Genomic DNA, 14,561 nt, shown 5'->3' on the forward strand with positions numbered 1-14,561 from the left:
CTAACAGCCATGTCTCCTTGCTTTACCAGCTTCTGACTCCAGCACAGGAGAGCTGCTCTTCCAGCCAACACAAATCCATCCTGGAGCTGCTCTTTGGATCCCCTCCCTGGCTGTGCAGGTCACAGGGCCTTTATCACAGTGTAACTGGGTTTAATTTTCTTACATCCGTGAGAAACACTCAAGGCTTTCTCTGTCCAGGCTGAGTAACCTGGTTTAGTGGAAGGTGTCCCTACCCATGGCAGGGGGTTTGGAATGAGATGGATTTTAAGGTCCCTTCCAACCCAAACCAGGCTGTGATTCTATGATAAACCTCAAGACTCCAGTCCTGGCTCCTGACATGGGATTTCTTGGGTCTCAGGGGAGGAGATCAGAAGTACAGAACAGATGTCATTACTGAAGAATGAGCTCAAGCAAGCATGTTTATTGGATGCCTTATCAAACACTGCAGAGAGGCTCAGAGTACATGGAAATTTGGGGCATTGCTTTCTGTGAGTTCTGGAGACAGCAAGGAAACTCTGATGTAACTCCAGGGCTGTGTGTTTTCCTCCTGCAGGGAAGGTACATGTGGAATCCACAAATTTCATCAGTGTTTTTTTAATTCTTGATTATGACCATAATAACAAGGAATCATTGGCAAGCACAGGGGAATGGAGCTGAGCACAGGGGAGTCTGCAGTTGGAGAGGGGGATTGTAAAGTGGCATTTCATTAAAGCCCTGCTACCCTTGTGCTCCTCGCTCTGCTCCAGAGAGGCTCACACTCTTTGGCCGTGCAGAGCCTTTGCAGTGTCCACTGTGGACAGGAGGAGGAGGAAGCACTAACAATAAGAAGCTGGTTTAATGAGGATAAGAGAGGATTTGCAGTTCCCCTTGCACAGGTTGCCCCATGTCAGGCCCCCCTTGTAATTCAGCCTCACGGAGTAACAGGACGAGTACCACCACCCTCCCTCGTAGCTGTAGGCACAGTTCTTACTGTAGGTGTCCTGGTCCTGGTCCTTTGTGGAGAATTTCATGTTGTCGTGCATGTTGTTGGGGTTGTCTGAGGTCATGGCGTCGCCGGCTGTGCCGTTGTAGGAGCCCAGCCGGAGGCGGTAGCCGTGCTCCTCGTCCTCCACGCTGAACAGGTTGTAGTCTGCGAAGCTGAGGTTGTCTGCAGAGTCCTGGACGACAAACCTCACCTGGTAGACCTTCTGCTTGGCAATCTGGTGGATGTACTCGGTGCCCAGCCAGTACTCGGTGCGCACGTTCCCGAAGCCGAACTTGTAGGTGCTCCAGGCCTCGGCCCAGGTGACCGGGGTGTCCCTCTGGTTCCTCTGGATGACGGTCCAGCCCCCGTGGGTCACGTTCATCTCGCAGTACACCACCAGGTGGTGCAGCCCCTTGGGCTGGATGATGTACACGCCGCTGTGGCTTCCCCGCGGGATCTCACTGCAGTCCTTGGGCCACCCTGAGGCTGCAAACAGGAGATGGTTATTGAATCCCCCTGAAAATGGGGCATTTCTTTTGTGTCTGAATCCTTTTGCACACACATTCCTAGGCTGCATTCCTGCCATGTGCTCACAGGAGTAAACCAAAATCTTGCATGATCAATGACTTGATAAACTCTTACATGATCAATGTAAGACTTTATCAAATCAGGGCGCCCTTGGCATGGGAGTAATGTGCTCTGACTCCAGTGATTCAGAAGGCTGAGCAATTGCTTTATTAAGCTATATTATATTACACTATACTATGTTATTAAACATAATAATATTATATTATTATATATATTATAATTATTATACCATAACATAAGAATTATAATGTAATACATTATATTATATTATATTATATTATATTATATTATATTATACTATATTATATATAATTGTTCTGGTTTGCAGCAAAATATTACTATTATTGTAGTAATAATATAATATAGTAATATTATATTATAGTAATATAATAGAATATTACTATGTTATATTATTACTATACTATTATATTATACTATACTCTGTACTACACTATATTATACTAAAAAAAACCCCATGATCCTTTCAGTTATGACACAGCTTTGATCCAATTGGTAAATCAGTCCAAACAACCATCAACAAAGTCCAATTAACAAATCCCTTTTGGTGAACAATCTCCATAACACATCCTACATGTGCCAAACAACAGGAGCAGCAAGTAGGGATAAGGATTGTGTTAATTCCCTTCTCTCTCTGAGCTTTCTCACTGCCTTCCCCAGGAAAAATCCTGGGAGAGAGAATTATGTCTCTCTCTGTTCAAAGAGTTTGTGAATGCCACAAGAGTTGAGCTTCACGCCTTCCTAAGACAGGGTTCAAAGTGATGGGGACACACTGTGAAAATGTCTGGTGAGACCAAGCCAGGATTTCTGTCACCCAGGGACCCCACCCAGGCTGGGCTGAGCCTCAGGGATTTGCCTGTATCGTGCAGAGGATGCATCACCCCAGACAAATGCAAATCTGGGGCACAAAGTCACTTGCTGGTACAGCACAGAGGTTTAGTGCTCTGCCCCAGAGAGAGGGTGGCTGTGACGTCCATGTCTCCAACAATTAAATCAGCCCTTGGGACCTCACCAGGGCAAAGCCATTGCTGCTCTCTGGCCTTACCCAAGTAGCTCTTTGGAGGCCTCCTGACTTGTATTTGATTATGGCCTTTCCATGCCCCAGAGTGTCTGCACCTCATACAACAAACAGCTGAGTGTACCTACACACTGCTGGGAAGGAATGTGCTCCACTTGCAGTGCCTCTGTCACCAGCTGTCCCCACCCAGGCAGGACCCATCTTTGGCCTTAGGGGCCAATGCTGACCCAGCCAGCTCAGTGACTCTGTCACATCCAACTGTGTAGTGAAAATAGGAAAGTGACTAATCACCACTTCCCAGTAATGAAGCATCACTTTCCAGTTTGGACTTTTATCTGGAAAATTCCCCATGCAAGAGCCCCTGATGAGGTACTGAGCCCAGGACACAGCTGCAGCAGAGTCCCCTGAGGTTGTAGCTGCAGCCCATGAGAAAATCCACATATTCCTGGCAGTGCAGGTGTAAGACATGGGAGAGTTGTCTGAGGGCTCTTGGTGAGCCCAGTGATGATGGAACCCCCAGGAGAGGCAGAGACTCACCATGGCTCACTGGAGGGTGGTGGGCGATGTCCCTGGCCTGCCGGACGTGTCCATCGCCATCACCTAAAGTAGCACAGGAGACAGGAGTGAGTGGGGGGGGGGGGTTTGAGGGTCCCTAGGATGAGGGAGGAGATGGGAATCTTGACTCCATGTTTCAGAAGGCTGATTAATTATTTTATTATATATATTATATTAAAAGAAAATAATATACTAAAACTATACTAAGAAAAAGAGTAATTAGACATCAGAAAGCTAGAAAATAATGAATAATAAAATCTTGTGACTCACCAGAGTCCCCACACAGCTTGACCTATGATTGGTCATCAAGTAAAAACAATTCACATGAGACCAATCAAAGATGCACCTTTGGTAAACCATCTCCAGACCACATTCCACAGCCATCAGATAATTATTGTTTACATTTATTTTCTGAGGTTTCTCAGCTTCTCAGGAGAAAAATCCTGGCAAAAGTATTTTTCAGAAAATATGTCAGTGACAGAGTGAGTGTGGGGAGCAGACATGTCAAAAGCCGGCTAGGAGAGCTCAGTCTTCTCCAGATGATGTTTTCTGTTACTGGTGTTAATTCCAGAGGAATTCACCAATTTCAGATATCAGCAAGTTGGTAATTTGGGGGAATTTACATGGTGTTAGAGTGAGGCTGGTGCTTTTTTGGTGGAAAGGATTTGGGCACACTGTGCAGGGGAAAACCCCTAATGGTGGTGGCAGCACTGGGAAGGTGGGTGTCAGAGTGCAGCAGCTGCAGTTGGACTTGAGAGGAAGAGGGATTAAAGAGAGGGGGAAGAAATGTGAGAGCAGACACAGGAAAACGGGCTCAGGTGCCGGGAGTTGGGAGAGGAGTCTGCTCAAAAGGGAATTTGAAGGATGTTGCTGGAAGAGAGGAGGATTTAGAATGAGTTAATGCAATTCTTCTGCAAGGACATCTCTGTATCCACTGATGGCTGTAAAACAGAAGGATCAGTCACAGGTTTATGGAATCACAAAAGCCACTCCTGTTCCCTCTCTAAAACAGACAATTAACCCTGCAGCTGCTGCTGTGACATCCTCAGATACTGCTCCCTGCCTTCAGTCTCAGCTGGCACTGTCACCTCCTCCCTTGGGCAGTGTTTGACTTGAGCCTCTCACACTCTGCATAAGCCCTGACACATTCTGCCTGGCAGACTTCTGACTTTCTCAATTTTGATATTGACTCTTTTTGACTCCCTTTGACCCTCTTTCCAACCTGAGCCTGTGTGGAGTGGGAAACAGTCATGTGACATGGCCTGGAGGAGTTTCCTACCATGGCATTTACTACAGGCACATGGAACTGTTCACTCCTGTTTGTGTTGTGAGGCATTAAATCTGCCTCTGCTCCCTTCTGCCTTCATATTCCATCCCTTTGTCAGCATTCCTCTCCAAGTCAAGACTCTGGAATGCTGCCTGTCTCTCCTGGTTTGCATCCATGCTGAGGTTTTCAGAGCACACCACAGTGCTGTGGGTGAGAGATCACAAAAATCACAGAATATCCCAGGTTGGAAGGAAACCACAAGGGTCATCAACTCCAACTCCCTGCACAGGACAACCCCACAATCACACCATGTTCCAGACTGCACTGTGGAGCCCAGAGCACACATTCTTTCTCTACTCAGACTTGCAGTTCTTGCTGAACCCTTGTTCAGGCTCAGTGCTCCCTGTGCTGGCAGTGTCCTGACAGGTGACCTGAAACCAAACACTTGGACCTTGAGCTCCTCTGCCAAGCACATTTCCAGTTCCCTTGGAAGGGAATCAGCTCTTTCTCTCATGCTACAACCCACACCCCTGTGTTTTCCTGAGCATTTCCTCAAGGGCTCCTCACTGCTCCTGGTACCTGTAGGTTACTCTGTGCCATCACCTGGCTGATTGCCCTGGGCCAGTGCCACTGCCCAAGCTCTTTGTATTAGCTTCATTTATTTCCTCTTTGTATTAGCTTCATTTATTTCCTCTTGGTACTGAGGTCTCCCTTGAATTCAGTTCTCCACTGATGATTTCCAGAGATGGGAGCTGTTCTCCCTGTCCTCAAAACACTCTGGGACCATCTTTAACCCTTCTCCAAGGAAGAGCACATGGCCCACGAGACTCTGGGTTTGGTCTTGCTGCCAATTTGTCCTTTCTCATGGGATGCTGTGAGCTCTGAGCTTTGGGCTGTGCTTCTGTCCCTTGTGGACAGGATAACTTCCTGCCATGCAGGAGATGAGACAGGCAGCAAGCAGAGGGGCACCCTAAGGTTACTCCTGTTCCAGTAGGACACTCTCAGATCAGTATTTAGTCCTTCCTTGGTGTGACAGAGGCGTGGGCAGGCTGGTGAGGAGGTAGGCTGTGCAGGATCTGACTGATCAGGACCTTGCTTGCCTCTCCCTGCTGCTGGGCCATACTCACCCAGCCGGGAGGGCTCTGGGGGAGCATTCATAATGTCATCCATGGTGCCATTGAGGAGGTACAAGTTCCTTATGTCGACATCAGGAAAAGATGCTGCCAGGGCCAGCAGGCAGGTCAAAAGCAGGAGACAAAGGCCCTGGGTAGCTGAAATGGGAAGAGATTGGAAGAAAGAGGTCAGAACTCTTCTTTCTAGTGGAAAGCCACTAACCCCATCCAGAGTAAAAGAGGAAAATAAAACTCTGTGTAGAGCTCCTTCAGAGCTGTGAGCCCCATGTAGATGAGTTCATTTAGATGAGCTGTTCTGTACACATTAGCAGGAGTCACAGGAGTCATTAGTGGAGGCACCTGCTGTAGGGGTATTTGAAACCAAAGAAGTGCCAAAACCTTGTCCAAACCCAAAGTGCCCGTGATCAGAAATCCCTATAAAACTCAAGGTTTGAGATAGACATAACAAGCAGGGTGAACACAGAGGGACGAATCCCCTTTCTGCCCAGCTCCCATCGCACAAAATTCACAGAATGACTGGGTTGGCAGAGACCTTCAAGATCATCGAGACCAACCCAGCCCCAACACCTCAACTGAACCCTGGCACCCAGTGCCACATCCAGGCTGTGTTAAACACACCCAGGGATGGTGACTCCATCCTTCCTATAAAAAACTTTTTCCTAATATCCAACCTGTATTTCTCTTGGTGCAGCTTGAGGCTGTGTGCTCTGGTTCTGTCTGTCTGGAGAAAGAGCCCAACCCCAGCTGAGCACAGGCACCTTCCAGGGAGCTGCAGAGAGTGATAAGTTCACCCCTGAGTCTCCTTTTGTCCAGGCTGAGCACCCCCACCTCCCTCAGTGGTTCCTCACAGGGTTTGTGTTCCCAGCCCCTCTCCAGCCTCTGGATGTGCTCCAGCCCCTCCAGGTCCTTCCCAAGCTGAGGGGCCAGAGCTGGACACAGCACTGCAGGTGTGCCCTCAGCAGTGGTTTGAGCTGGGGCTGCCCTGGGGCTGTGGGCAGCAGGACCCTGGGGTGGAACAAGTTCCAGGCAGGGCTCTGTGTGTGCCAGCAGCATGGCAAATGGAGGCAGCACAGCCCTCCAGGATCAGAGTGGGTCTGGGGTAAATGATGCCCTTTCTGTGCTTATGTTGGTTGTGTGGCTGCTTCAAGATTTCCATATGAGGACAGCTGCTCTGGTCTGGTCTGGTTCAGAGCACTAGGAAAAACCAGCACACTTTTGGCAGTATTCAAGCTAAGTAGAATAACAGAAAGTTTGTCCTGATTCCTAGAGTGGGACACTGTGGAGCTGCCTGCCCGTGGGGAATTCTGTTCCTGATGAGACACTCACAGCTCACCTGGCAGATCACCAATGTGAGCCCCTCAGTGTTCAAACCCCAGCAGAGCCAACACCTATTGCATTTCCCAGGGGTACCTGGGTTTGGCACTGTTCTCTGGGATGCCTGAGAAGGGAAATGATCATGGATGGCAGCCTGGAACCATGGTGTGGAATCACAGCCACCCTAGAGACAAACACCCCATTCTGGGAATGCTCTGACATGTCCCAACCTATCGTGCTGGTTACAGTTTTACAGCAAGTCTTTTAAAAACTCTTCACTCCAACTGATTTATTTCTCAGTTCCTACTGAGACATTGCATATGTTGATATACTGTTGTATATCAACATTGGGTGTGTTGATATACTTGTGTTTAGGGACATGTTTAAGGATATTTTTCCTTGAGGCCCCCAGGGAATAACTGCTCCCTGCCCTGCCAGCCCTTCCCTGGGACTGGTCCTGAAAACTCTGCATAGGAAGGAGATGCAAAGGAGGATCAGCCTCTTGTGGGTGCTCTGCTGGGGACAGCAATGTGCTATTGAGCATCTGACCTCCAGATCTGGGTACCTGTTCAATATCACACATTCAGCAGGAAAACCTAAAAAATCCCTTTTCTACTCTAGAGTGTTTAACACTTTCCTTGGAGAACTGAAAATTGCAAAGAATGGTGACTACAAAACTTGTAAAATGGTCTGTGTGGTGCTCCAGTGCTACACTGGTACAACCTGGATACAGCAGAGCATGCAGGCTCCTGTCCCCCTCCCAGCCCAGGGCAGAGCAGGCACAGACAAGGACTCAGTACCAGGATCAGGGTGGACAAACCCCACAGCAAAGTGCTGGGATACCCTGTGAGCTGCAGGCACACACTGAGGTGCCATCCCATCCCATCCCACCCCATCCCATCCCATCCCATCCCATCCCATCCCATCCATCCCACCCCACACTCACCCATGCTGTCTCTGTGGGCACCTGTGGAGCTCAGAGCTGGGTGCTTTTGGCCTGGCTGCAGGGGTGCCCAGCCTGAAAGTTATAGGGTTGGGCAGGGGAGGGGGTGGAGGCAATGAGACCCAAACCTCAGCACTTGTCCCCTGGACCAGTGGCTCAGGGCTTATTTGCTCTCCACCATCAAGTGATCAGTCCTCAGGCACTGAAGTCACACAGGTGAAGAGCTTTCTCCAGGGGCAAAGCAAATAATTTGGTGGCAATAAGCAAATGCTTTGAAATGACCCCAATTCAGTGTGCAGTGTTTCCCCAGGGAATGACGTTCTTGGGGCATCTCCACAGGGCTCAACTGGTGAGCAAACACCCAGGTGACTTTCACCTCCTGGATAGAAATCAAACACCAGGCGTAAATCGCTCTCTTCAGAGCTGGCATTGAGCTCAGCAGCCCCTGGGAACCCCACAGAACCTTCAGGGAAGAGGCACTCCAGTGTTCTGGGAAACTGAGCCCTGAACTTCACAAAGCTCCACTCCAGTGCCTCCTGACACCCCTGCCCTGCCACTGCCACACTGCCCCTTGTGCAACACCCACTGTGTCCCCCTGGCACCAATCTCAAGGGGGTTCTGGGCATCATGAAGTGCCATTGATGTAAAATGGTCTCACTTGGAGCCCCTCTCTGCTCTAGGGCACTCACACCATGGATGTGAACAGAAAATGCCAGACCTTTCTTTCAAATCTTTCTGGCTGCTGGGCTGCAGGAGCCCTCCTGACTGAGAACACTGCAGGCATCCATGCCAGGGAAAAGGGGAAGGAAGGGAAATTAGATTTTAAAAAATCTGCTTGGGTCTGTTCAAAGACAAAAAAAAAAAAAAAAAAAAAAAAAAGGAAGAGAAGTTATGGGGCCTCCATTCCCTGACATTCACAACCGACCCAGTTGTGACCCTAAACAGCCCATTCAAGTTTGGCACTGAGGCCAAACCAGAGGCACCCAGAGATCCTCCTGGTTTTGGACACCCTGTGTCTCCAGTTCTCTGCAGACCCCCTCCCCAGCCCTCACATCTCAGTGCTGGGCCCCCACAGCCAGCCCAGCTGGGGGATTTGCCCTTTCAGGGTTAACAGCTGTTATGGCCCTCATGGCCTGTCCCACCCAGGGCCTTCCCCTGGGCCTGTGAGGTTTAAACTCAGCCCCAGAGCTCCAGTCCTCATCTGAGCCACACTGGGAGCACAAAGGGGGACCCCAGTCCCCTCTCTGTCCACCTTTTCTGGATGGATCTCAGACTTACTCTGTGGATGGTTTATTTCCTGGATGGACTGCTCCCATCTCTGCCATAGCACATTTCCAGCCCTGCCCTGTGTCCCTTCATCAAGGATCCTGGATCCAGCTGGGTTTGCCTCACATGGAGCCCACACTCAGCCTTTCCCACTGTGCTTGGACCTGGCAGGACAGACATCTCCTCTTCATCTCATATCTCATCTCATCTCACCTCACCTCACCTCATCTCATCCTCATGTCATCTCATCTCATCTATCATCTCCTCCTCCTCTCCTCCTTGGCTCCCAACCTCTCACCAAGCTGACAGAGGTGACATTGAGGGGTTCAGATGGAACCTGACCACAGAATCATGGATTCATTAAGGTTGGAAAAGACCTCTATGATCACTATGTCCAACTGTCAACCCAGCGTCACTGTGTTCACCAACAAACCATGTCCTCAAGTGTCATATCCACATTTCTTTTAATGTTTCCAGGGATGGTGACTCTACCTCTGTCCTGGGCAGCCTGTTCCAGTGCTTGACAACCTTCTCCATGAAGAAAATTTTCCAAATATCTAATCTAAAACTCCCCTGGTGCAACTTGAGGAGTTGACTAATGACTATTGACTACAACTTGACTATTTTCTCTCTAAATAGAAAGACTATGACTCTTTCTATTATCTTGGATATGTCTGGGTGCCACTGTCCATCAAGGCCTGCAAGTGGCACTGCTGGATTCCCACAGCATGGAAAGTTTGGTGGGAACCTCAGCTTGACCCTGAATTGCTCTGAGGAGCAGGTGTGAAGCTGTGCTGTGAAAAAAAGTCTGATCAGAAACCAACACAGAAGAAGAAGGCAGAAGGGCCACATCTTTATCTTCTTAAATTTGGCTTGAAAAGCTTATGGAGCTTCCTGGACCCTCTGGCAGAAAGAACAACCCTCCCAAAGCATTCGTCCAGAGAGGATTTTGATCCAGAAGACAGAGAAACTCCTGATCAACATTTCTGGGACTGAAGGTGGATCTGTAGGGACTCAACTGGCCAAAGACAGGGATTGGGAAGGAGAGTGCAAAGGGACCCACAGACCCGTTTGTGAACTGGAGCCCTGGCTCAGAGCATGGGGTGCAGCTCTGGCTGCAGGACACTGGCTCCAGCCCCTGACTGATCCTAAACCTGCCAGTGCAGAGTCAGTGAGGGGGGACCTCTCTTGAGGACCTGTCCTCAGCTTTCCAAGGTCGCGCTTGGGACTGGTCACACAGACCTCTCCTGCTTTGCTGGTTTCTGTAAATCCTTAAAAAGCTGGGTCTCTACACTTCACTTTGATCACAGCCCTCTGGATTTGGCTCCAAGTGTGCAATTCACATGTAGTGTTTATGCAGGGACAGTCAATAACTGGAACTCCTCAGCATGGAGGGGCTGCTCTGCACTCTCTGGCTGCAAGCACACGTGTCCCTCCCCTCAGCTGTGCCGTCATGGGATCTGGAAACTGCTCCAGCCACACTCTGCAAGTGCCTCCTTGTGCCTCTAGAAATGCTGAGTGTGAGCACACTGGGTGTGTGCAGTGCCTATAAAGGCAGCGTGGCCAGCTCTGATGGGAGGCTGCTCCATTGGCTCCTGCTCTGTGCTGGGTGTGTCGTGATGGGTGAGTTTCCTGCTCAGCTCCACCTCACTGCAGTGTGGTGCTGGGCTCAAATGAGACCTCACGGGGTGAGTATGCACAGGGAATGATGAGCAGGACAGCAGCTGTGAGTTTCCCTGGGAGCAGGAGGGCTGCCAGAGCAGAGCACCAAACATCACACACGCTTGGTGCCAGCCTGTGCCTGCCCCAGGCTCCCTGTGCCAGGTGTTCCAACATCCTGCCAAGGGGGGCTAATGTGGAGACCTGAGCTTCCCCTTGGTCCTTTCCCTGCTTGATCAGTGCATGTGGCACGTGTGGCTGCTCAGGGATCCTGCCCCAGGCACGGTGGCATCTCCCCAGGAGCTGAGTGAGTGCAGGGAGCAGGGGGTGCTGCTGGTCAGCATGCAGGGTTTGTGTTTCAGGACATTTCCTCCTGTCTGCTCGGGAACAGTGCAGCAGGAGCTGTGGTGATGTGTGGGAATCCACAAAATCAGAGGGTTTTGGGAAAGCTTCAAAAGGCAGGCCCCAGAGACAGCAGAACTGTGGTTAGAGCTAAGCAGCAGCCATGAGATTGGTCAGCAGAAAAATTATTTTAACTGTAGAAAAGCAAATACAAATAGAACAATGGTCTGTGTATTAACACTTGTCTAGAATAACTAGACAAGCTACAGAAATAACTAACTAAGCTACAGAAAAGTTTATCTAGCAAGATATTAAGAAGTTTGAAGCTTAATAATGGAGCCCTGTGCATTGTGTTTTAAGGCTTACAAGTAGGTATTGTATTTGAAATAAGCAAGATTTGTTTTAACCAAAGGTACATGTGCTTACAGTGGTTGGATAGAACTACTGTCAATGTGCTTTTGCTTTGTGTGATTGGTCAAAAAACTTATAAAGTGAGTTGTAACATGGAGTTCTTGGTCTGCTGCCTGGGATGTGAGCTGCTGGCATCTTCCCATTGTCATAACCATGTAATGAGACTGATGCTGGAAAATCAAACAGCTCAAGGCCCGTTCCACAGCAGCCCCATCCCGTTGGTGATTTGTTCATAACCCCCTGCCAGCGTCAGTGATGGGCACTTTCCTCCCCAGGGCTCCAGGCTGGGACACCCTGGCTGCACCGGGACCTTGTGCTGCTGCCCATCCTGGTGGTGGCAACGCTGCTGCTGTGTGCCAGCGCCGGCCCCGCCGTGCCCGCGGCCAGCCCCCGCAGCGGTGAGTACGGGATTGGGGCACAGGGGGCACAGGGGGGCACAGAGGGGCAGAGCAGGACACTCAGGGCTGCTCTGTGCCAGGGAAGGGGAGCAAACACCCAAAGGGATGCAGAGCACAGGAGCTCCTCACACACACAAACCCTGGGTCACGGCTTTTACAGCCATATCACCTTCAGCCCCTTGGTGGGTCCACGCTGAAACCAACAGGGTTTTGCCAGAACACCTCAGCTTGGAAGGGTTGCTGTGCCAAAACAGCCTGGAAGGATTGCTGTGCCAAAACATCACAGCTTGGAAGGGTTGCTGTGCCAAAACACCACAGCTTGGAGGGGTTGCTGTGCCATGTTTTCGAGGCTCAGTTCTAGGAGTGATCCTCCTAGGTATTTGTTTAGGTCTTGTTGGATTAGGAACATCCTCTTCCTCCCTTTAAGGGAGGATTACAGTACCTGCAAGACCCCAGAGTTTCGTGGGTTGAATTGGAATTACCCACAGCAAATTGTCTCCCATCAGACACAAACCAAGAAAAACAAATTAGTTAGTTTGGCTAGTAAGTCATGAGAGATCAGATAAATTATAACAAGCTGGGGGAAGAGACCTCTATAAGACCAAGGCAGAACAAAGCCTTCTTATCCAATGCCATGAGCCCCAGGGAAAACATAAACCCGCGCCTCAGGTTTCCCTCTGGCAGAGAAGCTTTAAGGGGATGGTGAAGGAAAGGAGTCGGTTCTGATGGAGGGTTTGGATCCAGAGCTTTATTCTGGCCCACAGGCCTCTGAATGCAGCACCAGCTCCAACAGAACTCCCTGAGCCCGTGGTTGCTGCTCCTTTAACCCGGGGAGAGGGCAGGGAAGGGGCAGGGAGCCACCAACCAGGGACAGGAGGGGAGGGACAGAGGGACAAAGGACGCCTGGATGGCCCAATGCCCCCAGGGGTAGAGGGCATCCTTTGGATCTGCCAATCACTCAGTGCCCTTCTGGAATGCCAGGACTGACAGACAGTGCTGGGAGGGGTCAGGGAGGGGAAAGGAGAGGTGACTGACACACCTGGCAGGGAATTATCAGGGGAGGGGCCCGAGGTAAACCCTGAAATCAAAACCCAAGAACAGACCTTCTCTGTCCCCCACCCCGTGTTTGCCGCTGCAGCCCCAGCGTTCCCCCCGGACTGCAGCCACCTCCGCAAGGGCAGCCCCAGCGGGGTGTACGTGATCCAGCCCGCCCGCTCCCCCCCGCGCGTGGTCTGGTGCGACATGGACACCGAGGGCAAGGGCTGGACCGTGGTGCAGAGGAACTCCCACGACACCGAGCTCACGTGGAAGCAATCCTGGACCACCTACAAGTACGGCTTTGGCAACGTGCACAGCGATTACTGGCTGGGCACCGAGTACCTGCACCTGCTGACGCAGCAGGGCACATACAAGGTGCGCTTCGTGGTGCGGGACAAAGCCAACGTCACCCACTACGCCGAGTATGACATCTTCAGAGTGGAGAATGAGGCCAGCGGGTACCCCCTGAGGCTGGGCAGGCACTCTGGAGATGGGGATGACTACCTGACCCTCTACCACCCCAAGAAGGGGGGCATTCATGACAACATGAAGTTCAGCACAGTCGACAAGGACCAGGACCAGTACAGCGGGAACTGCGCCAAGAGCTACGGGGGGTGGTGGTACAACAGGTGCCAGAACGTCCTGCTCAATGCCAAAAACTACATTGTTTGGCCAGGATTCTGTGATAAAGGTGACTGTGCGTCCTCCCTGATCCTGGTCAAACCCACAGATGTGTGTTGACCGTGCCCAGCCTCCTGGGAGTGTGGGGGTGCCACCATCCCCAGCTCGGTGCCCCATTCCCATGCCAGTCCCAGTGCACATCCTGCTCTGCCCACAGCTCCTGTTCCCTCACCAGCCAAAACACAGCAGCCCTGGGGCTCAGGAGCCGTCACCCGGAGCGCTGGGCACACGGGCAGCTTTGCCCAGTGCCATGATGCTGGCTGGCACTGCGGCACGGGCACTGGTGTGGGGTGGATGCACCCGCTCCCATCCCGGGGAGGGGCACATGGTGCCAGCTCCCTTCCCCTGCAGTCGGTGACCCCTGCTTTGCCCAGGCCCTGCTCCCTCCCTGAGCCCCGCACACCCCACAGCTCTGCTATCCATGGTGGGAGGAATCAGCTGCAATAAACCCTGGAGCCAGACTGTGCTGCCTCATGTCTGCCTGCACAAGGTGTGGGGGGTCACTCTGCCCACTCTTCAGGGTGGGGGAAAGTAAGTGTGTTAGGCAATACTCCTTTCAATGGCTTGTTCCAGCCTGGACTGTGGCTGTAAGGCTACAATCAGCCAACAGGGCCAGCAAAGCCCTGATCATGCACAACCCTCACTCACAGTTTGCCCCTGTTCATGGCTGGGTGGTTGCTTTGTGCTGATAAAGAGAAGAAACCACCACAGCCTGGAGTGTGGAGAGGGCAGTGGACTCCCTGAGGGTGTGAGTGATGTGGGCCAGCCAGTCCCATTATTCCCTGCTGCAGACAGGGAATGTGTTCATGAAGTTCCTTGTGAGGCAGGGAAGTTTGATCTTGGGGCCTGAAAGACCACACAGCTCCTCTCCTCCCTCTGTGGAAGGAAAGCTGAGCTCAAGGAAGGTTCTCTCCTCCCTCTGTGGAAGGAAAGCTGAGCTCAAGGAAGGTTTGTGGCTTGGAATGC

At 51.2% G+C, this 14,561-nt stretch overlaps 2 protein-coding genes across 2 annotated transcripts; one reads left to right on the top strand and one right to left on the bottom strand.

Annotated features, from left to right (window-relative positions):
• Positions 1-815: 815 nt before the first annotated feature.
• On the bottom strand, positions 816-7,807 carry LOC128944291 (fibrinogen-like protein 1-like protein). Its single transcript, XM_054287493.1, has 4 exons — positions 7,804-7,807; positions 5,538-5,681; positions 3,126-3,188; positions 816-1,450 (listed from the first exon to the last, which is right to left on the bottom strand). Exons 1-4 carry the CDS (start codon positions 7,805-7,807, stop codon positions 816-818), a joined length of 846 nt encoding a protein of 281 aa, XP_054143468.1.
• Positions 7,808-10,685: 2,878 nt separating this feature from the next.
• Positions 10,686-13,655, top strand: LOC128944293 (fibrinogen-like protein 1-like protein). The gene is made up of 3 exons (XM_054287494.1): positions 10,686-10,689; positions 11,754-11,876; positions 13,015-13,655. The coding sequence occupies exons 1-3, from the start codon at positions 10,686-10,688 to the stop codon at positions 13,653-13,655; spliced, it is 768 nt and encodes a 255-aa protein (XP_054143469.1).
• The last annotated feature ends 906 nt before the right edge of the window (positions 13,656-14,561 follow it).

Source organism: Melozone crissalis, unplaced genomic scaffold, assembly GCF_028551555.1.
Source record: "Melozone crissalis strain CALT ecotype California unplaced genomic scaffold, PUWL_Pcris_2 ptg000057l_1, whole genome shotgun sequence".
Taxonomy (NCBI): domain Eukaryota; kingdom Metazoa; phylum Chordata; class Aves; order Passeriformes; family Passerellidae; genus Melozone; species Melozone crissalis.

Excerpts from the sequence above, each read along its gene's own strand:
- LOC128944291 (XM_054287493.1), bottom strand. Across the intron at positions 3,189-5,537 it reads CCCAGAGCCCTCCCGGCTGG|GTGATGGCGATGGACACGTC; the intron begins GTGAGTATGGCC and ends GTGCTACTTTAG. Across the intron at positions 1,451-3,125 it reads CCACCCTCCAGTGAGCCATG|CCTCAGGGTGGCCCAAGGAC; the intron begins GTGAGTCTCTGC and ends TCCTGTTTGCAG.
- LOC128944293 (XM_054287494.1), top strand. Across the intron at positions 11,877-13,014 it reads CGCGGCCAGCCCCCGCAGCG|CCCCAGCGTTCCCCCCGGAC; the intron begins GTGAGTACGGGA and ends TTGCCGCTGCAG.